The 24000-nt window shown below is 50.9% G+C and overlaps 7 protein-coding genes across 7 annotated transcripts; 2 read left to right on the top strand and 5 right to left on the bottom strand.

Annotated features, from left to right (window-relative positions):
• Positions 1-32: 32 nt before the first annotated feature.
• On the bottom strand, positions 33-5397 carry PV10_03385 (uncharacterized protein). The gene has a single exon (XM_016367826.1). It carries the CDS (start codon positions 4928-4930, stop codon positions 623-625), a length of 4308 nt encoding a protein of 1435 aa, XP_016227344.1. The 5' UTR covers positions 4931-5397; the 3' UTR covers positions 33-622.
• Positions 5398-5658: 261 nt separating this feature from the next.
• Positions 5659-11405, bottom strand: PV10_03386 (uncharacterized protein). The gene is made up of 4 exons (XM_016367827.1): positions 10392-11405; positions 9939-10335; positions 9610-9892; positions 5659-9553 (listed from the first exon to the last, which is right to left on the bottom strand). The coding sequence occupies exons 1-4, from the start codon at positions 10668-10670 to the stop codon at positions 6082-6084; spliced, it is 4431 nt and encodes a 1476-aa protein (XP_016227345.1). The 5' UTR covers positions 10671-11405; the 3' UTR covers positions 5659-6081.
• A 1415-nt stretch (positions 11406-12820) lies between these two features.
• PV10_03387 (adenosine deaminase) lies at positions 12821-14314 on the top strand. Its single transcript, XM_016367828.1, has 2 exons — positions 12821-12982; positions 13191-14314. The coding sequence occupies exons 1-2, from the start codon at positions 12908-12910 to the stop codon at positions 14217-14219; spliced, it is 1104 nt and encodes a 367-aa protein (XP_016227346.1). The 5' UTR covers positions 12821-12907; the 3' UTR covers positions 14220-14314.
• PV10_03388 (uncharacterized protein) lies at positions 14186-17213 on the bottom strand. The gene is made up of 3 exons (XM_016367829.1): positions 17090-17213; positions 16890-16994; positions 14186-16836 (listed from the first exon to the last, which is right to left on the bottom strand). Exons 1-3 carry the CDS (start codon positions 17096-17098, stop codon positions 14368-14370), a joined length of 2583 nt encoding a protein of 860 aa, XP_016227347.1. The 5' UTR covers positions 17099-17213; the 3' UTR covers positions 14186-14367.
• Positions 17214-17800: 587 nt separating this feature from the next.
• PV10_03389 (uncharacterized protein) lies at positions 17801-20372 on the bottom strand. Its single transcript, XM_016367830.1, has 2 exons — positions 19037-20372; positions 17801-18982 (listed from the first exon to the last, which is right to left on the bottom strand). Exons 1-2 carry the CDS (start codon positions 19827-19829, stop codon positions 18696-18698), a joined length of 1080 nt encoding a protein of 359 aa, XP_016227348.1. The 5' UTR covers positions 19830-20372; the 3' UTR covers positions 17801-18695.
• Positions 17846-18560, top strand: PV10_03390 (uncharacterized protein; the record flags this gene model as incomplete). The annotated part of the gene is made up of 1 exon (XM_016367831.1): positions 17846-18560. One exon carries the CDS (start codon positions 17846-17848, stop codon positions 18452-18454), a length of 609 nt encoding a protein of 202 aa, XP_016227349.1. The 3' UTR covers positions 18455-18560.
• Positions 20373-21805: 1433 nt separating the features above from the next.
• PV10_03391 (uncharacterized protein) lies at positions 21806-23149 on the bottom strand (the record flags this gene model as incomplete). Its single annotated transcript, XM_016367832.1, has 3 exons — positions 21806-22578; positions 22636-22959; positions 23023-23149. The coding sequence occupies 3 exons, from the start codon at positions 23147-23149 to the stop codon at positions 21806-21808; spliced, it is 1224 nt and encodes a 407-aa protein (XP_016227350.1).
• Positions 23150-24000: the final 851 nt, after the last annotated feature.

Here is a 24000-nt window from a genome sequence, read left to right on the forward strand (position 1 = left end):
CGTCATTGATGATCTTTGTTGACGACTGTTTGGTGAATCTGAGACATTACAAATACCGGACATTCGTGGCATGTTTCAGAACAAGAATGAAAGGACAGATGAATGGTTGGCTGAATTGCTGGTCATGTCAAAGAAAGGGAGGGATTCCCTATGCCCTTGCAATCTCCTAGCAGAGAAACAGTGATAATGGGGTCAGCAATTCTGGGGAACTTCACTATATCTTCGACTTTACCTCAGCAAATAGACAGGTTGCTAGGTGCTCAACCCTTTCACTTGGTGTTTTGCAAATGAATTCGAGATTCCACTGCGACTAGGTTAGACAAGGGATGTCAGAGGTATTCAGTAAGCATTCATATCAACTGATATCACGTGCTGGACATAGACACTTGCAACACTGAATGGAATGCCACGGAACGCATATCCAGAACAGACCAAATGAAACATCAAGTAAAAGCAAGACATAGATTAAGCAAAATTGACTTTCACCTGTCACCTTGTCGCCCACGTGGGCTTCGTTCGAATGGATCAGGAAATGAGAGAGACTCAAGGCTCTGAAACTTGCGCTGTAATAATACCAAGTTGAGCTCTATGACTTGCCATGCACCGTAAAAAAATCATTGAATCAAGCATTGCATCCGAGTAAACTGACGTGCGAGTCCCCCAATGCCGCACAAGCAAGCATCATTCTGTGCGGATGATAAGCCGTTGCCACTACAGGATTGTGATTTGACCGGCCACCGAGACCGCCTCCAACAACTTGTGCCAATCGACTAGTGATGGGCTCAAAAACACCAAGTTGATCCCCATTTGTGTTGAAGCTTCGCACTTCGTGTTTGTCCGTGCCAATTGCAAAGACCGGTGCATGTTCGTGCACGGACAGAGAGCGAAGAAGGGTTTGTGAATGTCCGCTGGATGTCGAAGCTGCTGCAGGAGAATCGGAGTTGGCGCCGGCCGATGAGTTGGTCGCGTTCAACGTCAAGACAGAACGATCATTGCGTATATCCCAAAGCTTGACTTCGCCATTCCGACTCCCCGATACAAGTTCTCGGACCCCTCCACGTTGCATGTGGATGTTGGTCACCCATTGCCGATGCTCGCGCCAGATCTTGACCATTGCTGTGCGAGGATTCAATCTCTGGTCAAACACACGTACGACCCCGTCTCCAAAACCAGCGATGAAGATCTGCCCAGCAACCTGATCCGATGTCAAGCTTGTGACACAGGAACTGCTACGCGCTGGAATATCACCAACGCAGAGTTCCGTTGCGGCATTCCACACTTTGATCACTTTGACGTCTCCAGCGACCAAAGCCTTGCCTTGGCCTTGCTGCCAGTCGAACACCAGTCCCGCGTTTTTGTTGCTGGGGATCAGCTCAGTCAGGGCTCGAAATGCGGTGATGATCTTAACCTCACTCGGGCTCGAGTAGTTCCGGTACACTTTTAGGATACCATCAGAGCTTCCAACCATGAGCAAAGGTTGATCATCTTCGTTCATGAATCTCGCATCATTAATGCGACTCCCAGCAGGATTACCATTGCTGAATCGATTCAGCTGTTCGTTCTTCTGGAAATCCCAAATCGTAACGATATCCTTGTCGTCAGTCACCGCAAGATGATCGTCAAATTGATGGAACGTCATCTTTGTCGGTTGACTTTGGTTATTCAAAAAACCTTCGAGCCGCGTCCATTTCGAGCTACCCGCCATACTCTTCAGGGGTTGGTTGTCGGCAATGATTCTTTCATTACGAGTGCGCCGCCACAAGCGGCTATTGTATTCGGCTGATCCGGGTTCGTCGGGATCGTTGGGCCGCATTTGTGGTTCCCGGAAGTATTCGGTTGACCATTCCAAAAGAGAGCTCTGCAATGGCATTGTTTGCTTTTTTTTCGGATCCAATGCTACAAACCCCGCAGACAAAGGTTGGGGGGCGGCTTGGTAAGTCGCTGCTGAAGCTGTCGAGTTCGGCGAGTCGGGTGGACGACTCCATTCTGGCGGCAATCGACCTCTTGGAGTGTTCATAGGCTGAGGTGGATCTCTGCTCTTAGTAGGTGAGGTCTGTGGGGACGCATCTTCATTCACAGCCTCCGCGGGTGCACCGAAAGCCAGATTTCGAAGCGAGCTTCCTGCACGTTTGAGACTCAAAGACAAATAGCTCTGCGACTTTTGCAATTGGGGAGGCACTCCTGTTCCCGGCGGACGGTTCATGGCACGAAGCGAGTCCTGTGAAGGGACTTTCTTCATGTGAGCTTGCTCTTTCTTGGAGAATTTCAACAATTCATCTATCACGGCCAAAGCCATCCGGCTCAGCGGTGAGCTGATCAAGACCTCATGGATGTGATCAACAATGAGTAACGCATTTCTGGCGACTTCAGGATGAGGATCGACAGACAGGATCAAGATCTGAACCCAGATGGAGCCATAGATTGAATTTGCTGATATGGGAATCGCAGGGCTTGAATCGCGGGGGTCAAAAACATTATCACCCGTCTCCTTGTACGGATGTTTGTCTCTCTCCTCCACCAGCTGCTCGTATGCGACCACAGTGAACTTGTTCTCATAGCGCTTCACAAACGTGGACAGAAAGACAACCAATTCCTTACGAACCAGTGTGCTTCCGTCAGTGGTCATGAATAGAACGGAAGAGGCAATGCCTTCTTCGATCTGAGAGACTTGATCAGTTAGATCTGGGATACCAAGGAAGTTGTTCAATGCGTGCAACATGGCAGCTCGAACTTCTGGCACAGGATCAAGAGATAATTCACACAATCTCGCCTGAGCCGAGCATCTGATACCCATCCACTTGGCGTCTGCGTAGTCATTCCAGAGCATGCTCAAGCACAAGCAAGACCACTGTCTCAGCAATGGATTCTCAGGCTCCATCATGTTGAGGAGACAGGCATTGAAAAGTTCGGGCAGTAGGCAGACTGTTTGGCCGGGAGGATATCTCTTGCAAAAGGTGGCAACAATGAATGCACACATGGCGCGGTGCTCGCTCGCATTGCCCACTGGTATTTCGGAGCGAGGATTCATAATTGAAATGAAATAGTGAATTCCATTGTCTTTGAGCAGATCGTTCTGGACAGTGTAGTCGACGGCCATGATGCGTGCCCAGATGAAGACCATGACGGGTTTGAGCTCCAATGAGGCGGCTTGGAGTAGTTTAACCACATAGGGGAAGATACCGATACTCAATGCGAGGTGGACAGCCCAAGGTCCTAGATCCAAGAACCTGCTAAGGAGGACGAGTGCTCGCAATCGGTGCACCTGACTAAGCAGCACCTGCAACACTATCGGCAATTGATCGGGAGCATGATCTTGAGTTGGTCCGGAACTGAGATAGACTTCAAAAGCGGTCAGTTGCTCGGCGAAAAAGGTGGAATGTTGGTATTCGTAGACACGTTTACCCTCTTCTGCCTCTCGTAGCATGGGAAGCTGTGAAAGCACCATCTCGATGGCGAGATCCCAGCTCTGCCACAGAGGATGTCGGTGTGTCTCTGGGAGGGCAGGGGATGAGAGTGGGTGGCAGTGATTGGCGCGCATGATCCTCTCACTCAGGAGGAAGTTACGAAACAATGCCGCCACCATGAGGTCCTGACGGAACAGTTTTTTGAACAATTGTCGCGGTAAAATATTCCAAGCGATAGTGTCGGTGATAGCTGTGAAGATCCAATTCAGTTCACCGAGGGGACTTCGTCTATCCTGTAGTCGACCGGGGACTGGAATTTTGCCATCTTCAAGGACTGGGCCGTTTGGAAGTGGATTCTGGAGTACAAAGTATCTGAGAGCAATATCGATGGGTGTTGTGAGACAACAGGTGAAGAGATCAGCGGGCAAGAGGGGATTAGTGGGTAGCATCTCCGATCTTCCACAAGCAGCGAGCTGGATGCAATCACCATAATTCTGTAGAGGAGCATTGGGGTCGCGCTTTTTCAATTCCTCATTTTCCTTGTCGTGCTTGGCGAGGAAAGTGTCGAAGTTGTGGACAATATTGCCGGCGTGAGAAACGTCGTAGACGAATAGGCTGGGTCCTCCTAACCATGACTGCAGATCATAGATGCCGACTGGAATGTATTGGGTATAATTTCTATTAAATACCCAGATTTCACCCGATGCGGTGGGCAGTGGAACACCGTGACCATTGTAGTGAAATAGGACTCGTTCGTCTTTTGCGTTGCGTCGGAGTGAGATACAGAATCGTTTCGTCTCATCGATTGAGGGATCCAAATATTGCTTGTACCTCGTTCTCAGACTCAGTGATTCGTACTGCTCCTGCAATTTCTTGCCAATTTGTTCCATGGTCTTTGTGGTGCCGCCACTGCTGCCGGTGGGATCTACCCAGGCCTCGAGTTTTGCGGTAGGGTTGGTCTTGATGACGTCTGGAGGATCGACGCCGATGTTCAAGCAGATGGCAAGGGCAGCCGAGACCGTCTTCATACGATCTTTCATACGCCAGTCGGTACTGGGAAATTTCTTGGCCTCATCTGACTGTGAGCCGTTACTGTAGTGTCGTTTGTCTGTGAAATACATGTAAAAGGTAGACTGGAGGAAAGATAGATACTCGGTCGAGGTGTATTCGCTATCCCAACCATGTCTGATATGTGCCATATTGTCCTCAGTGGTTGGCACTGCGGTCTCTTCTTTCCGCCGTGGACCATAATCACTTTTGGTTCGACTGGTAAGCGAGGGACGTGGTGAGAAGTAGCTGTCGGATTCTTGTGGAATAATTCTGCGCTGAGACACTTGGTCACTTTGGCTCGGCTGATGCCCGTTCAGTCGCGGTGCTGTCTTGACAGCCCCATGAGTTGAGATCTGCGCCCCATGTTCCAAGCCATCTTGTGTTGGTCTTGCTTGATCAGCACCCTGGCTCGCAGACCAGGGCACAGCGGCGTTCAGAGCCATGGAAGTGGACGAAGGTGCAGTCAGAGCTGCCATGAAGACAGTCTCTCGTTGGTAATTGTCCTTCACGGGTCGTGGAGGTTAGACGGAACGGCAATGCTCGGTGGAAGACATGTGTTTGGGTGAGATCGAGCCGCCGTTGTCAGGATCTGACATTACTAGATGGAATTGTCTCGGGAGTTGAGGGATGAATGGAGTAGATGAAAGCGGCGGTACAGATAGGTTGGGGAGGAGTCTCGTGTTGGGATGAAATGCGGGTGCTGACGATGATGTAGGACGAGCTTTGTGTGACACTCGATGAGCTGACAAGACTGGGAGGAGTTACAGATGCGTCGTGGATCTGCTGGTGGAAATAAAGAAGGAGAAGAAGAAAGGATGAAAAAGTGAGATGATGACCTCTACGCCAGAATTGAGATGTGAGATCGGCGTGAGTGATGGTTACGAGGCTCCCAGCAGGAAAGCCTGAGGCGGCAGTCCACAGTCTGCAGTCTGCAGTCTACTCCGTACACGTTACTTTCGATCTGCCAGTCTGCAGCTTTTGTCAAGTGGCAAGGCTGGAAAAGCCATGCGGGGGAGGATCAACTAAGCCTAATATGGCTAGTCAATATATTGTCACCAGCCTCGTATAACTTGGCACATACACAAGGCTGGCCAATCATAATTTCCTCTTTCTGTACACGTACATATTGGAATAATCTTCCATAATGGCATCATCTTCTTTGGAAGCCATATAAAGTATCATTGTGACACAGTGACAGGTAATAGGCTTCACTATGCTACATCAAGAATTCAAAACATCGGTAATACTCAGGATCACATGCTATCAGCATTAATCTCAACCTAACCCTACGCGCCGGCCATCGCCAAAACCCAACCCCAAACAACCATTGTCTGTCCTGATCCCAGCCAACCCCTTAACAACGGTAGCATCATGTACAATACATCCAGCCCCTAACCAGTAGGAACTTGCTCAAGATTTCGATTGCAACGTCACTTTCATTTCCATCGAATGCTTTCGCAGATCCCCAGCTCGGCGCCAGCTCCCATCGCAAAAGTGTATAAAAGAAAATCGAAGATAAACAACAATCAGCCAGCAGAGTCAACACAACGGAAATCTGCTCAACAAAGATCAAACACCTCATGACACCCGTCAATCTTTTTCCTTTGCTCTGTGCTCTCTACCCTCTTCAAAGCACGGGTAATCGCTTCGCTCCCTTCTCTTCCTCTTCCAGTCGTCGTCGCCAGTCGGCAAGACTGTCGCTCAGCTCAGCTCCGTGAGTCTCTGCCGTGGGCGTTCTCTCCGATTCAAATTGTGTGCTCGCTCGATGATTACTCCGGCTCGTTGTCTCCCACTGCGATCGTAGGGTCTCCAGTTCTGACGCCAGATTATCGAGAGCAACGGACCCCCGCTCGTCCCGAGACATGATCTCGTCGTTCAATGAAGCGTCCGTCAATGTTGAGCTGCTTTCCTCCCGGCTGTGACCAATGCCATTAATCCCAAGAGATGTTGGTTGGAGTTGTGACTGCCGCCGGTAATTGCCCACCGACTGCCCAACCTGATCAAGTAGCATAGTGACCCGAGTTTCGGCCGCTTCCGCTCGCCGCTCCAACATGGTGTTTTCAACTTTGAGTTGTTCTAATTCCACTCCGATCTTTTGTGCACTCCTCGTCAGTTCCTCACGACTTGTTTGGTCCTTGTCCCGACGAGCCTTGAGACTGCTAATCTCTGCGTTCAGTTTGCTGACATTTGCCTCCAGAGCACTGACTTGTTGGCTTGTTTGCGTCCGCATCTCCTCGATGGATGACTCGAGTTGTTTGCGTTCAGATTCCCATGCCGGATTGTCGCCCTGTTTAGTGCTAGTTCCCAGATTCCGGGCACTTTCAAGTTCGGTAGACAGTTGTTGATTTTGCGACTTGTACTTGCTCAGTTCTTCCTTCATCTTCTTCAACATTTTTTCGGTTCCTTTGACGTAGTGGACGGCCGATTGATAATCGTTTTCAAGCTGCTCTAGCTTCTCCTTGTACGTGCTGTCGGCTTCCTGCATGCGGGCTTCAAATTGCATCTTGGTCTCTTCGTGCGCCTTCAGACTGGATTGCAACTGTTGATCAAGTTCGCGCAGTCGACCCTGCTCTGGCGTACCGAATCTCGAACTTGGCGAGTTGTCCGCAATGGGTGATCTTCTCATGTCGGATCCATTCAAGCCACGCTCACCCAGCAAGTCCTTCAATGCGCTATGCTGGACAGCCAGGGCACTGGCATCGCGTTGACTGATTTCCATGTTGGCTTGGAGCTGACGAATTTCTTGCTGGTACTTCTGCGCATCGCGCAAGGCAGCTTGCAATTGACGTCGGATCTGCAGGCCTTCTCGGCTGGACTGCTCCTGATATGCTTCGAGTCCGGCAATACGCTCTTCAGCACTACGCAATTTCTGTGCCGCCGCGTCTGCGGCTTCTTGGTTGCGCTTGGCCAACGCTGAAGATTGTTCGGCAGATTCCCGCAAGGCGTTGAATTCTTCCTCGCGGACTGGGTCATCCTTTGACAATGAAGACGGGCTGGACAGATTGGCAAGTCCAGCCAACAGAGCGGCTCGATGGGTTGATGCTTCATTTGCGTGCTGTTCTGCCAGTTCTTCGGCGTCTCGCAAACGTTTAGATGTACTTTCCAGTTCGTTAGTTCTCTCTTCGTGTTCGGCACGAATCTGCGTAAGTTTTCGTTCGGCCGCTTCTCGCTGTTGTCGTTCCTGCTCGATCTGCCGTTCATAGAGAGCGACTTTTCCGGTTGACGCAGCCACAGCCGCCTGCAAGGCCAACATGGAGGCAGTGTGGGTTTCCAGGCGAGAAGAAGCCTCCTCGTGATTTTTGGTCAGACTACCGTGCTGAAGGCGCAACTTTCGCAGTTCTTCCTCGACCTCTGCCCGGCGTCCCGACTCCGTTCGAGCAATACTCTGAGCCTCATGTAGATCTGCCCGCAGGCCCTCGATTTCGGCGGGATTTCGGGTTTTGCTGACTTCGTCGTACCGCAGCTGAAGGGCATCGATTGATTCTTCTGCAAGCTCTCGCGCTCGTCTCTCCGAATTCAGGTCGTTGGCGAGAGATTCCATCCTTGACTTGTGCTCAGTCTGGGCAGCCAAAGCCAAGGCCAGTCGACGCGTCAATTCAGTGAACCGTTCCTGGTCATCAGAGCCGTGGGGGGCATCGGGCTGGGGCGTGCTTCGCTGGCTACCACCATGTGCAGCAAGTTTGGCTCTCGCATAGGCGGCTTCGGTCACTGCAGCATCACGTTGATGTTCAACCTCGGCCACCTTTCTTGCCATGACAGCTGCTTGTTGTTCCATAGCTTCTTGCATCTTAACCATCTCCGCACGCATGACCATGAATGCCTCAACGACAGGGCGGTCGTCGTCGGCAACCTGACTGACCACGCGCTCGTCAAAGGTAGGGCTGGAGGAAGTCCCGGTCTGAAAGCCCTGTTTCCGGGCGAGGGCTAGCTCAGAGGCGTACCAAGCATTGGTCTTCTTGACATTCTCCAACTCCTTGACCAAAGCCTCTTGGTGAACGCTGAGTTTCGGAGACTTTGGTTCTTCCACGGTGCTTCGGAGACTTCGATTTTCGGTTTGGGAGTCGCCATGGTGTCGACCAGAGGAACTGCGACCAAGCAGTCCATCCTCTGTACTGTCAATCGAACTCTGTGCTCGCTGGGAGCGAAGTGAACGCTGTCTAGCAACGCCAGCGCTGACCAAGGGAGCTGCCTCATTGGCCTCCATAGCCTTGGCCTTGGACTCGGTGCGCTGAATTGGGGTTCTTCTGCCGTGTGTCGCGGGGCTGGCGTCCCTGGAGGGATGGCTATTCTCCTTCTGAGCCTCTCGGATATTCGGTTGGACATGGATATCATTTGGCATCCCGCGTACCGAGTCCGGACCGGCATAGGGTCCACGAGCTTCTGAGTTTGGAGTGTAACGTCCTTTCTGGCCATTCATGTGGACACCGTTCGCCGGGGACTGAGTGCCGTTGACGCGAGGGTTGGGAGGTTGGCCTTGAGGAGGTGGGCCGACAGGAGCGGCACCCATAGAGGAACGTGGCAATCGAGAGTTCTGATTGTTTCCAGGAGCATCAGGTCTCTGGACTGGACCTCCGGCGAATTGCTCTCGAATTTGCATTCGTTGACCTTCTCGCGAGGCTGTCCGTAGGGGTAAACTCGAACTTTTGACTTCTGTGCTTGGTCGACGGGTTGGACTGTTAGGACCTTTGAGATCAGTTGGAGCATCGTTCGGATAGCGGATTTTAGCCGTATCGAGGACATAAACTAGGCTGAGTTCACTGGGGTCGCGAGGCGCCGAGCTTGGTTCTCCAGCGAGGACTATGATCTTTTCGCGGTATGCGGTCATGCTGTGGCCGGACCTGGGAGAGGGCGAGGGGCCCATGTTCTGAAACGTGTACCACCTCTTGAAGGGAATACGGAACGCAGCCAGGTCGCCGAGGTCTGTACCTTCTTCCGTTCGTCCACCAAAAATGTACATGACATCATTCACAAGGGCGGCCGAGTGGCCCTCGCGTGGAGCTGGGATATAGCCAATGCAATCTTGCTGAGCCCAGGAATTGGTTGCCGGACTATAGGTCCAGACATCGTTGAACCATTGGGTGCCATTAGTACCGCCAAAACTGTGGAGGGTCAGCTGAGTGCTTGTCAGGATGCGAACTCCAAATGGCAGACTCACAGGTAAAGCTGGTCATTATAGCTCACTATGGTATGATTTGTTCTCGCCGGAGGAACTTTAGCGGCCGAGGTCGAGGAGTCATCCGTATTGGGGATTAAGAATTCCCATTGATTTGCAGGGTTCTGTAAGGCGTTCAAATCAAAGGCAATCAAATCATTAAAAAATAGGCCTTCGACTTGGCCACCGAAGATGTAGATTTTGGAGCCCAGGATGTTTAGGGTGTGACCATATCGACCGGCAGGCTTGGGGCCTGGTGGTGAGGCTCTGGACCATTGACGAGAGGCTGGGAGGGTTAATAAGAGGGAGAATCGAGAGGACGAAGGACTTACATGTATTGAGAAGATACAAAGTGTCGTCGAGAGTATCGGAGTCGTCCATTTTAGTATCGCCACCAAAGACGATGAAAGCGTTACCAACGAGTAAGCTGGCATGCCCAACACGAGGCCCTGGGCCCTCCGAGACTGTAGCGATAGGATAGCAGGATAGACTACCGCCACCCGACTCGACCATCCACAAGTCACCTCGGACCATGGAGCCATTAATCAAGCCGCCCATGATATAGATGTCGCCATCTTTCGAGGCGACGGCATTGACAGCAGCGCCGTAACGCGGAAAGGGATTGGATTGAGGAGTGGGAAAGGTCAAACGGCGCTGCGACCAGGGGTACAAGGCAGCATTGGGGGGTTGTTGAGGGGGTAGCGCGGCTGAGGAAGTGGGAGGACGATTCTGTAACACAAGTCAGCGAGGAGAAAAGAGAGCCACAGAAGGGGAAAGAGCCATACGCCGAGTTCTGATTCTGATCGTTCGCGGCGGGGATAGCCTTGTATGGGAGTGTTGGCGAGGATGGACCCCACGGATGAGATGGAGGCATTTGGATTCGAATTCGCGAGTGGAGGAGGTGATGTGGTAGAGCGACCGTCTATTGACTTGTCGATAGAGCCATTCAGGGTGGAGGAGGCGGTTGTTCCATCGGATGTGTGAATGTTTCGTGTCGCAGGAGGTAAAGAGGAATTCGGAGGTTGAGCGGGCGCGTTTTTCTTTGATTTGAAAAGAAAGGACATGATGGCGATATCAAGGAGGGATATCGATCGATCAAGTCGACGCGCAACGAGTGAAGGGGTCGATGGTGGTGGTCATGCGGCGTGGATAGGTATGGTGAATGAAGCTGACGGGGACGATGAGATTAGTGAGACGGGAAAGAGGGAGAGTGATGGGCGTCGCTCAAGGTCGATGTCAGCAGAGCGCAAGAGGGAGGTCTCAATGGTGGTGCATTGTCGTGGCCGCGCTCACGATGCCGGTGCAGCGAAGAAAAGATCCAGCCGAAAAAAGTGACAAAAAATGGCTGGTGACCGTGATGGACGTGGAGACGTCAAAGGAAAGTCGGATCTAGCAATACACCGTGGACGATGATGGAGGAAGAGGAGTTTGGTAGTGGTGGAGTTGAAGTTGGCCGGGGCGCAGCTTTGATGTCGAGTTTCCTGGTTCCCTTAAATGCCAAGGACCGTCTTATGCAGGAACAGAGGAGACGATGCAGCCAAATCAGCGGCCAGAATTCAACGGCCCTTAGAAAGCGGCGAGTGCAGCTTGGACCTGAGAACACGCGATACAATGGTGAGGCGCGTCTGAAAAGTGAGAGCAAGAGCGGGTGGTGATGGTGATGGTGGTGCTGGTGCAGGCGTCGGACCCAAAACAAGTCCGTGCGTTGCAGGCGAGGTGGCCGGGAAAATCGATCCGTGCAGAGGAGATGCGTAAGAGGCTAGGGTGTGAGGACGATGGGTGATGGGGCTGGATAAGACGGAGAAAGTAGGAGTGATCAAGATTGAGATGAGAGTCTGCAGGACATACTGACAAGGTAGATTCAATTGGATAGCACTTGGCTAAAGAGAATGAATGAGGATTATTTGTCCTACAACATTTTATTACTACTAGGTACTGCTACTAGTTGGTGGTAGGCAACGAATCCTGAGACAATCCCAAAAAATAGGAGTTGGAAAGGGAAGGGGGAGGAGAAGTACGACTACAGAGGGGGAGTGGAAAAGGGAGCCGGTGGTCGTAAGGTGGAGGCCCAAGTCACAGTGTCACAGTGTATAGTAGTCCGAGGTGGATTTAGATCTTCATGTTCATCTTAGGTAGTGACTATCAGCAGCAGCCTGGCAGGAGGCACAAATTATCATCATCATTAAAGACTTAATAAGTCCATAATCGTGTCAGCTTGTTGGTAGATTAATAGACGGAGCGTGCACTTGGTACATTGAGTTCAACTTGGGGGGGGGGGGGAATTTAAAAGAGATCGATCTGACACTTTTTCTGAAGGCTGGATGATCACCACGGTTCGGGGCTCGGCAGCACCCTTGAAGCACCTGGAGCCCGTTAACAGTTAGGTGGAGGGACTGTCAAACCTTACGGGGGTCAATGGGTGCCGCAGAGACTGCCACGGATTCTTTTACGGGGCCACAAGGCCACGGGGGCATCAACGGTCCTCGACGTGTTTATGCCAATTCGCTCGCTTAACCAAGAGCCAAAGGATTTCAGTGTTTCAGCTGGCCCAGAATGGTTAACTTCCACCAAGATCGACTTCATTTCTTTCCAGGTTTTAGCGCTTGCCGCTATTCTTTCGCGCCTAACCAGACCAAAGGACCCTAACAGAGTAGTTGCAGTAGATTTTAGGGGTCAATTTGGATTTCTCCAGGTATACTCCGTACGTGTGACCACATTATTACAGGACCTACCTAATATTTTGTTATTGCACGTTGCCCCTATCGCGTTCGATTTGGACCAGCCGCCAGCCGTGTTGAGACGCCATTTCGAGAATTCCCATCTGAATGGTTATACAACCACAATCTACAGTTTGACATATCTCAATCACATTGCGCGGTTGGAAAGTATGTCGTTAGACATTCGCTACATGTCAGATCCATGTTCGCGCAGATCCAATCAGCATTTATATGTATAGTACAGGTGCGCCTTCCACATGGCCACGTTCTTGCAAAATCATTAAAACGCGAAACGACGCGTAAAGTCATCACGTGAACTATCATACCTGCGGTTGCACACGTGACCTTCACCAGTACCCTTATCGTGACACCGGCGATAAGGAATGGTAACCACAATTCTACGTCATCCCCCATTCAGGCCGACGACAAGAGAAATGAAGTCCAACTGACCATCAAGACAAATCTACATGTAATGGTCGCTGGTCTTCCTACAGGCTATACGTGTCTATCCTGCTCCTGTCGTCATTGAAACCACCTCTGATACTCTCCGACCCATAACTGCTTTCTATCCCTCCCCTTCCATCATGGCCAACGGCTCAGACCTGGAATCATGGATTGCCGGAATGCCCAAGGCCGAACTTCATGTTCATCTCGAAGGTGTAAGTCTGGCTGATTTTAATATGTATGAGTGAGGTCGAGATCTACCCTCCTTTGAATCCAAAGATATGGTTCAAACATCTTATATGGGATATACCAAATAGATATCACCTCTTGCCCCCCGCCGCCCCCCCCCCTTTTCCCTTGTCCATCCACCCCGTCAATTCTCTTTCTGACAGAACGTCCGATTCTCACCAATTAATCACCCAGTGCCTGACCCCAGACCTGGCCAGGACCTTGGCCACACGCAATAAACTTCCGCCTCCCCCGTCCCTCTCCTCTCTGACCGGCAGTGGCAACACGTCGTCATACGACTTCCATGACCTGACGAGTTTCCTTGCCGTCTACTACCCAAATATGACGGTGCTTCAAACGGAGCAGGATTTCCGAGATCTGGCTTTGAGCTACCTGACCCACGCGGCGACACAGAATATTAAACATGCCGAAATGTTCTTCGACCCGCAGGCGCACACGTCGCGCGGGGTCCCCTTTCCGACAGTGGTACGCGGGTACCGAGCAGGGATAATGACGGCACAGCGGACGCTAGGAATCTCGGCGAGTCTGATCATGTGTTTTCTGAGGGACCAGTCGGCAGAGTATGCGATGGCGACTCTGATGGAGTCGCTGCCGTTCAAGGACAGTATTATCGGTGTTGGGCTGGATAGCGACGAGCGTGACAACCCGCCGGCCAAGTTTGCGGCCGTGTATCAGCGCGCCAGCCGCGAAGGCTACCTGTTGACGTGCCACTGCGATATCGACCAGCCCAACACCCTCACTCACATCACCCAGGCCCTGACCGAGCTGCAGGTCGACCGCCTCGACCATGGGTCCAACGTCTTGGCTCAGCCGGACCTCGTTGACCTGCTCAAGTCCAAGAACATCGGCCTCACCTGTTGTCCTGTCAGTAACAGCGTCGTCACCGCCGACTTCAAGGGACCCGACATTGTTGCCCTCTTACGCACGGGGGTCAAGGTCACCGTCAACTCCGACGACCCGGCCTATTTCCGCGCCTATCTTAACGAGAACATGCTGAAGATGGCCACCGCTACCGACCTGTCCCGTGCAGAGTTGATCCAGCTCCAACGTAATGCCTTTGAGATTTCGTGGATTTCCAGCTGGAGAAGAAGTCATTTTCTAGCCCTGTTGGACGGGTATGAGAAGTCCACGTTGCACGACCATGATCAAAATCACGTCGAAGGTATTGGAAATGGCGCTGCCGGAGAAGTCTTGGCCGCGTAAACAATAAGTGGTCATTGAGTAACCATGTTGCTTCTGCATAGCATAGCCATCAACTTATTTGGTTGGACTTGAACCATGCTGGTAGGAATTTTGGCCTTTTCTAACGTCGCAGCGTTGGCTTCTATATATTGGGATGACATGAGACCCTCTATGCATTTTCTTGATTTCTATCCTCGACATCAACTTCGTCAAAGAATGTCGCCCTTAGCTGCACCATCGCTGCGATCTCCAGGATGAACTCTTGCAGTATGATGGCATTAGTGAGAATATGACTGAGACTGGCCTGCATCTTGGGATAGGACGCACCATCTCCAATTGGAGTTGATGTGCCCGAGTCTCCGCTGGCCGTCAGTCCTGTCCGAATACCAGCAGTCCCAGCACCAAGGCTGGTGCGAACATTTTCCGGCCTCTGGTCCCCCTGGACTTCAGTTAACGAGTGTGAGGCCCCAGGAACTGCCCCAGATCCCGAGATGGTGAGCTGTGTCTTCAACAGCTCCGCGGTTTCTGTCTCTCGGCGCTCGGTTTCCAATTGTAGTTGACTATCACCCTCGTTATCGCGTTGTAGGGTAGTCCGCAACGGTGAATGTCCAAGAGGACGATCAGTAAAGTTGCTCCGGAAGCTCCCGGGCATCGACAGCGGACCGTCAGTAAATCCAAGCTCAGATGCCTCGGCTGACCGACCTCGGGGAGTGCTGGGTCCAAGTCGAGTCTTTGTCGGAGTGGATGACAGGGAATCATGGCGCGGCGGGAAATAATCCTTTTGCGGAGGAGGGATCGCGATGTGCTGCTGACGGTAACTCTGTGGCTCATCATCGGATAGCTCTATCCGTCTTGCAGATATCAGGCGGTCCCAGTCAGGAAGTTGTGATTTCCACTGGCGAACCTGATCAATGAGCTTTGCGATTACACTTGTGACGTTCAAACTCGCCTCCGACTCTGTTTCTTGCATCCTCTCAGAGGGCAAGAGCCAGCCAACAAGACACATGTGCTCACACGCAGCGAGCGAGATAATGGTCCCAGTCAAACTCAAATTCGTGGTCGTTTCATTGACGAAGAAGGACTGCAAGAGCTGCATCAGGGCTTCAAACAGTTTACAGTCTCCAGCAATGGCCATATGCCGAACACCTAGGTCATTCTGACCAACGTCAAAAGCAAGACAACTGTGGTGCTCAAGGGACACCTGCTCGTCAGCCAGAATTGCTTGGTATGAGCTGTCCATCTCGTCACTCTGAGATATGGCGACAGCATAATCAAACAGCTGCACCAAGTTATTGTTGAACTGCCCCATTCCTGAGCGGGACTGTTGTGAAGCAAGATTGTGTTCGAGGCGGAACAAATCCATGAGGACGTGAAAATGATGCTTGGAAATGATGACCGAGAGCAATTTGAGGCAAGCATTGACGGTCTCAACATGGGTTGATTTCAGACTTATTACCATCAAGTCGAGCAGATTGAACAGGTTTGGTGAAGGTGCATCTGCAACTTCTGCAAGAGCTCTCAAATGGTCCATCGACTTGCTACGACTGACTGACATGCGCTTGGGCCGCCCATTCCTGTCTCTGGGTTCTTGTGGCATGTTGGTTGATGCCAGGAGATAGCCGAGGATCCGATCGACCAACTGGTAATGATCAAGCGATTGAAGCAGCCTGGAGAGATGACTGATGACCGCGGCCGTAGAACCACCATCGACGTCCGAAGACTCAAGTAACGATGGGTAAAGTAGCTGTTGGACAAAGAGAACTTGAAAATGGTCGAGGAGGGTGTCTGCGACTTCGACCGACTTGCAATGATTTAACGTATCTTGCCAAAATGCTAGATAGGAATAAAATGCCTTGATTTCTTGTTGCACATCTGGAGGAGTGGTCGCTGGGGAGGCGCTGTTCTGGGGTCTGTCCGAAAGAGCGACAATAGGGAGAGAGGCGCCTAATGAAGATGCGGTCTGTCTGCTCAATCTACTGTAGAGAGCACCCAGACCACTAGCCATCTGCGGTGCCAGATCGCTCTCGATCATCCAAGTCTCGAGCGGTTTAAATTTAGAAGCCGTCTCGGTCAAGTATAAAAGGGCGGTCCGGGAGAAATCGCCAACAGGCCCATCGTGGTGGACATACTGGACCAGGACATAGAACAATGGGAATTGAGATCTCCTAGACTCATCTGCTAAATTCTGTCCACGGGTGGATTCGCGCTCGGGGAAGAACCAGGCGGGTAGGATGTCCGGATCGGATCGAATCTTTGTCGCGATTTCAAAGAGTAGCTCGACCAAATCCGTTTCCAATTTTTCCTCGACGATAATCCTGCCGCCGATTGTTGCGTAACAGACAAGGTCCAACAGAGAGCGAGTAAACAACTTGCTATCTAGCAGTCCGTCGGCCTCGCCATTGATGAGGATGTGGAAGAGTTGAGCGGAGATAGCAATGATATCGACATCTCGGGCGGAAACAGCAAGTTTTGTGATGATGATGTATGCTTGACTCGAAGCGACATATTTAAGACAGGAATGAGGAGCGGCTCTGCGGGATTCGTCGTGGAGAATAGATTCGAGACGATGTAGGAGTTTGGCAGTGTGGATCAAGGCGGATTCATCCTCGCGCTCGACAGTGCCATTTCGCCAGGTTTGCTAACGAGGTCAGAAGAGACAAGTGGATGTGACCTCGACATAGTCGTACTCACCGTCAAGGCACTGCAGATGCTCTTGCAGGTTGTCAAGCGTTCAGCCGGGGTATTGGTCTGGCGTTTGGTGGGAGAGTTGCCAGAGCCTGCGATCAGGCGCGTGAGCTACAGAGGATCCCCGCGTCAGACATGCAGTCCAGTATGGTCGGTAGGACAAAGATGAGGACAAGGGAACACGGGAGACATGGGAATCCACGTACCAGATCCATATTTTCTGGCAAGTCATGATGAAATTAAGGTGACTGGAAAGGTGACTGGATGAAAGCCTCGCAAATTGAGGCTGATCAATGCCGAGGATAAATCGTTGGGAGTCGCAATGTGTTCACAAAGGAGATACACATGATAATATCTGGGGTGCTGGGTTGGTGTTTACATGGATGGTGGACTGTACATCAGGTGTTGGCGCAGTCAGCCAATGGAGACTGGCGCAGGCACGAGGCGCGTACGGAGTACTTAGAGAGAAGGTGCCATGGGGCATGCATGGAGGGTACCTGCCCCTCTAACTCCGGCCAATTGAGGTGCGCCTTCCATGGTTTGGGACTCTTTCGTTCAAGGCAGCAACGGCTCTCCAGGCAAGGCTGACAGCTGGTTGATTCTCACTCGTTCTTGCCAACAATTTAGCATGGGAAAATCTCATGATCAACGCAGCTCCCTCAGAGGCAATGCAATGTTGTCATGCTGTCATGCCGTCGTACTTCGTATTTCGTTTCCCCTCAGGTTTTGCTAGGCATCTTGACTTGTGGAGGCAGTGTAATAATAAGGCTCTGTGATCGACATTATTCACCTGGTTAGGCAGCACTACCAACAGCGGGCACGCTCTATGGACTTACGCCCACCCTACATAAACTCGTATGATGGTCACCAAACGAAGACAAGAATTCTTCGATCAGACGCACACATCAAATCCACAGGCGGCCGGAGCACGAAGCACCAATCATTAGAATATGGATTATTCTATGTCTCAGCAACAGGCCAACCAGGGCAAGATTGGCCTAGAGAACCAGCAGTACCCCACGAATACAGGATTTTTCTCAGAGAATGGTCACACTCTCAGTCGCATCGAACCCATGACGACCCACTCGGGAGCCTCAGTAGCATCCTTCTTCAATGGCCTATTCGCGACCATCGTCGGCATCAGTACTCTCGGCACAAGTGTCACCTTTTCCTACGTGCTCTCCAGCAACGTCCAGGCTCCCAGAGCCCTCAACCCGACCTTCTCCTTGGACGAGATTCACTCATTTCTGGCAGTCAGCTGGTTGTTGTTCCTTCTTGCCATGGCATTTGGCTCACTTGGTTCCACCTTGCTGACCTTCTACAAAAAGCGTTGGGTTGCAGATTGGGATGGATATAACGGAAGAACAAGCCGATGGGCTGTACAAATGTATGCGGTGACGGCCAGTGCCTTCATGGGTGGACTCGTTATTGGCGCCTTCATCATTCTAGGCTTGGTTGTGGTGGCGTACTCTCCGACAGTGGGATGGATTGCCGTCGGTGTTACCAGTTTCTTTGGCCTGATAATTATGCTCGCGGTCCTCAAGCAAGCCCCATGGCCATGGCGCGATTAATGCTCTTTCACATGTGTATGGATAACGGGCTTTTGCGGGGAAAGTGTGCGGCAGCTTGACAGCTTTCTGTTCATTGAAGTGGAGGATCAGGACCAACGCTTATGCGTCCAGCTTGCTGTTCTGTCACCGTTATTGCTGGATAGATTTGATGATAAAATTCGTCAAGCCGAGATATCCTCTTATCTCATACAAGAATAGGTCGTGCAATCCAGGAATGCATGCAAGGATCGCAATGATGATTTCAGTCGGTGTCGTCGTCGGTGTCGGCTTTCTTCTTCTTGGATCCCTTTGGTTTCTTTTTGGGAAGCCCTTCTTCGTCACTATCGGTTCTGGGCTCGGACTTGGCACGCCCTTTCTTCGACCCTTCCTCGGGGATATTTTCACAGATGTCAGTGAGAAAGTCAAACTGGCCATCGTTCATCAACGCAGTCTTGAGATGTTGTGCCGTCACACGTTTCGAATGGCTAGCTCTAGCTTCCTCGGCTCCCTTGCTTACTAGAGCAATCATGAAGAGCTCCAACGCCTTTGCTGAAATCGGAGTCGGTCAATTGTGCAAAAGTACGCACATTATGGATCACTTACAAACTGCCGTGGGAGTGGCCTGGGCGACCTTGCCCACGTCTTCATCCGCCTGCATGATTCGCTTGATGCGAGCAACGGGAAATTTGGTTCGGACATCGATACCCAGCGTCGGATCCATTGGAGCAGGCGGTGCTTGAGGCTGCATCTGTTGGATAGGTTCCGACTTGATGGGGGGTGGTGCTTGAGCAGTGGGCCTATAGTCAGCGTCGTTGGTATTTCGACTTGATCTTGTGCGGGCCATATCGTCGTATTGACCACCGGGTTGCGTGTAAGTCAAGGCTTGTTGGGGAGGGTATTGGAATTCTTGGTGATGAAGAGCTATGTTAGACTGATACCCTTGTGGATATGATCTAGAGTCCTGATGAGAAGAGTATTCGGGGGGTTGTTGGTTAAAATATCGACCTGATGCTTGTGATTGTAGTTGAGGTTGAGGTTGAGGTGGTTGAAATTGGGGCTGATTTGGAGTTCGAAATGACTGGGGCGAATAGTGTTGTTGTTGTTGTTGCTGCTGTGGTGGTGGGGCGTGGGGTTTGGGAAAATACGATGAAGGCGAGGTGGTCTGAGGGGAGAAATAGGGTGAAGCGTCGTAGGAGCCTCGAGGGGAGAAAGAATATCCAGGAATACCAGAAGAGGGATGAGAAGAGTCAACAGGATGGCCGGTGTTGACAGGATATGGATTTGATGGAATTCGAGATAATCGAGCGGGAGGTGGGAGAGGTTGTGTGAATTGGCTCAAGTCTGGGCTTTTTGGCCGGTAGTCGTGACTCTCGCTAGGATCGTGTCGGCCAGTCATTGCTTGGGGGACGTGCTATGTAGTGAATATTGGTGCTCCCCCGGCTGCAGATTGGGTACTAGGATTGGAATTGGAATGGACCAGGGTATGATGTTCCGGTCCTATGTCATTCGATGGATTTTCCGTATGTGCGACGACATTTCGACCCACAAAGAGACTGATTGATCGGGAGAAATAGCTGCTGAGGCCAGAAAAGTCGCGACTCGAATCGAGGGATTAGAGGTTGGGGCTTGGAACTTTGGGGCCTGGCTGCTTTTCTGCACGTGGAAAATTGTCTTGGGGATCTGGTGTGATTCGATGATCACGTGTGAGGTAACAGGACGCGTCAAATTGCAATGAACGGGCAAGCGCGAGTGCAAGCGCAAGTAGTAGCAAGTAGTGCAGGTACGCGTGGTGGTGGTGGAGAGAGTCACGGAGGAACAATAAATCCGGCGTGATGGGGGAAATTGGTGCCAAAGTCGAATCTTTATATGTACTGTACTCCGTAGGTGGGAGGCGGAGGAGTCAATAGTTGACTGGTTGACTGGTTGACTGGATGACTGGATGACTGGATGACTGGATAGCCGGGTTCCTGGTAGCTACTGGGCGGTCAGATGAGGGGCGGAGGTGTCAAGCCCAAGGGTCGTGGGCGAGGGGCATGACTGCCCTTATAACCTATTGTCTGTGTGGATGGATCCCTGTTCGAAAAAGATCAGCCACACTAAATGACTGGCTAGCTGGTTAACCTTTTGAGAAAAGAACCACCTGCCCGCCGAGACTCCATACTGATATCACCCTCGAGTCTCGCACTGATATCATTATTATTATTTGCCCACTTGCGGTTGCCCGCACCATCCACCAGGTAATCGTGACGGCCAGATTACTGACATGGGCACGACACGCATGCGCAATTTAGCACTTTCTACAACAACAATAATATAATACGACAGGCGCGCACATACCCTGGTGAACTACTCGGTACCCAAATGTACCTAGGTAGATGCATACATTAGCTGCTCGATCAACGAAAATATACGTAGCGAGTAGCAGCTGCGACTAACTGGCCTACAGAGGTCTAGAAATCACTCCCTCACACTCTCTCCAGGGCACTCTCCTCCAGGGCACTCCAAGATCGCTCAGAAAAATTCGAGGAGAACATTCCGGATACTAGGTACTTAGTCACAGGATTGTAACTTACGCATATCTCATAATTTTGCTAAGAGATCTAGGCTAAGATTTGTTCTGAGCGCATCGAGCCTAATCATCTTACTCGACAGTTTTTCCCAAACATATTTTTACAAATAAAGGACACTAAACCTAATATGACGCCTGTGAGCAAAGCGAAGGAGGTAAAATCAGTACTCGTACCTGCCTTTTGCTAATTTAGTGTCCCTGCTCCCCACATCAACAACAATCCACAGACTTGCAAAAAACCAAAAGCAACATCTCCACAGCCTTATTTCACCTCTTTCTTGAACAGAACCATTATTGCAGATTCCCAACTTCTACACTCAGCATCAAACCCCAGATTATTCTAATGTCATGGCTGCAACTCAGCTGCCTTCTGGGTGCCAACAAACACCTGGGATAAATTGTCCATTCTCGTTGCTCGTCTCGCGTACCTGGGCGACACAGAAATGGCACACAGTATGAAACTCATCCTACAATCGGCAACCGTCATCCAGCGGCACCTGCTCTTTCCCTAGACAGGCACAAGACGCTGCCATTGGTGTGTAACACGTACACGTCCAACGCGATCAGATGAGACGAGATGAGACAAGTCTCTCCCCTTGAAATCTCAGCAACTTTCCAGACGTCAACTCAACGACGCGCCAACAATGCCAAGTGATGACAGAGCAAGCTGGAGATGGCTTCGCATGAATTTGTCGCGCATGTAACAACCCGTGCATTTCGCACGCGGTAGTTGACTGCCCATGCCTCGCCATCGGTGAAAGACTTTGAAAACTTGATCTAATCTGATGGCAATCTCGTTCAATTCAACTGGAGACTACTGGCGTCGGCGTTGTCTTGCGAATCTTGGACGCCATTCCTGACTGAACTACGTAATCTGTCATCAAATTTAACCCCAACAAGCGCTCTTCTCTAGTCGCGCCCAAGAAAAGATTGACCACTGGCCAGGCGTGAATACCACCTTCAAGTTGGTGAGCTTTGACAACTGCCCCTGTATCTTTGATATGGTGAATCATTTGATGGACCCCCGGTGCAAACACTTCTTCTCCTCCATAGATGACCCGGTATCCATTCACGGGAGAGCAAAGCTTCCAGCGCCCCGTACTCAAACCCGGTGATATTATTTCACTGTCAGTGGTGGCATCGCCGGCATACTGCTTTGCGTACAGATGGAGACTGTTACGGTCGAGATAGTCACTGGGAGTGTTTTGATTCAACTCTGAGACTAGATGAGTCCATGGTGAGAGGAGGACCGCCAGCCCTGGTCGATATGCTGCCTTGACCTGAGCATCTTGTTCAACATGACCGAGTTGAAGTAACATGCTCAGCATGATTGTCGCGCCCGCCGAGTCTCCACTCACACAAATATTGGTTGTTGAATCCTCGCCAAAGGTTTCTCGCAAAAAAGTGTAGCCAGACCGTGCTTCATTGAACTGGGTGGGCCATTTGGCGTCTGGAACCAAGGTGTATTCGAGAGCAAACACGGCTGGATTCTTAAAACCAGACTCCTTCAAACGAGTGGCCCATGCCATGAGGAACTCAAGGTAAAAGTACGTAGACCCCATTGAAAAACCGCCTCCTACATGTACATCCATTGTTTAGACCACGAAAAGCTGCACCAAAAGATGAAACTCACCATGAGCATAGTAAATAATAACATCTGGTTCTGCAGTGGGATCATCCACAATCCACAGTCCGCGCACACCATGTCGAATGATTTCTCGGTAGTACATAGGGCATTGCAAGTAGCCGTGTCGTAGCAGGCGAAATCGAAAGAACGGATAAGCCACCCATTTAGAGAAGAAGACTCGACCAATGCTGGCAGGAATTCTAGCGAATGCATATCTGACACATCGGATCACCAGATCTTGAAACAAGGTTGCATTTTGACAGAATGGTGATTGCTTGTCTTTGGCGATTAAATGACGTTCTCTGATAAGCTGAAATGGAAGTTGAAGCACTATCACCCAATGTCAGAATAACGGCCGAGGAGTAAGGAAACTCCTGGGTGAGCTCAACTAACACAGAAATGGCAACACTTTGCAAATGACCCAGATGAGAGACAAGATGTTGACTTGGATAAGAAGTTGTGGGACGAGGAAGAAAACAAAGGCGCCACAATCTATCAGGGTGATTGGTCCTAGAATCATGATATCCTGATTGTCCCAGAGATACTGTATTTAGCCAGAACGAAGAGCAACGACGAGGAGGATTCCCCCTAGTGTGGTATATGGTCTATCTGCGCCAATTATAGATTCATTGTGAGTAGGGAGTGGGAGTCATGATATCTGCGAGGGTATTTATCTTATGTACAAGAGGCTCAGCTTCGGGGATTTTTGGTCGTTGGTGACTTCATCAGTTGAAGTCTTGGGGGGTCGGCAACCTTAAGGTACACGTATTGTCCTGCATGATTTCGGTGGCCTCATTCAGTCTCGCTGGGGTTTGCTTGGTATAGTGAATGCGGAGAAAGACGTTGCATAGGTACCTAGGCACCCGGTGGAGACAAAAGAACGCCTTAAAAATCAAAGCAATCAAGGATATCAAGCGTACCAGAGACTGATGCAATGTCTACCTAGGTAGGTAGACAAATGGACGCCTGGATCTATGCATGAATGAAACCTAATTCCTAAACATCACATCTGGTTTGTGGAATCAATTGTGACTGGAAGCGTCTACTCCGTATGTTTACACATCGTACATAGTACACTACCTAGGTACCATCTTTATTCTCTCCCCCACCAAAGAGAGGGTGCTGGGGTACGATTGTCACCTAAACTAGGCGTTCTGATAAGCTATTGTTGGTAGTTTGGAGCCTAAGGCTGTCGCTTGTTTGGCTTGAGGCGGGCCCGAGGGGCCCCTCGGCCCCTACTAAACAGATCGTTAGGTACCTAACCATGAAGTTTGCCTAAGGTATGCATACTAAGTTATGCAGACAGAAGTACACGTGGGGAACCCCAACTCAAGCTTTCATCAAAACTGCACTCGGCTGTCTCTAAAGTTG

The sequence above is a fragment of the Exophiala mesophila genome, assembly GCF_000836275.1.
Source record: "Exophiala mesophila strain CBS 40295 unplaced genomic scaffold supercont1.2, whole genome shotgun sequence".
NCBI classification, from domain to species: domain Eukaryota; kingdom Fungi; phylum Ascomycota; class Eurotiomycetes; order Chaetothyriales; family Herpotrichiellaceae; genus Exophiala; species Exophiala mesophila.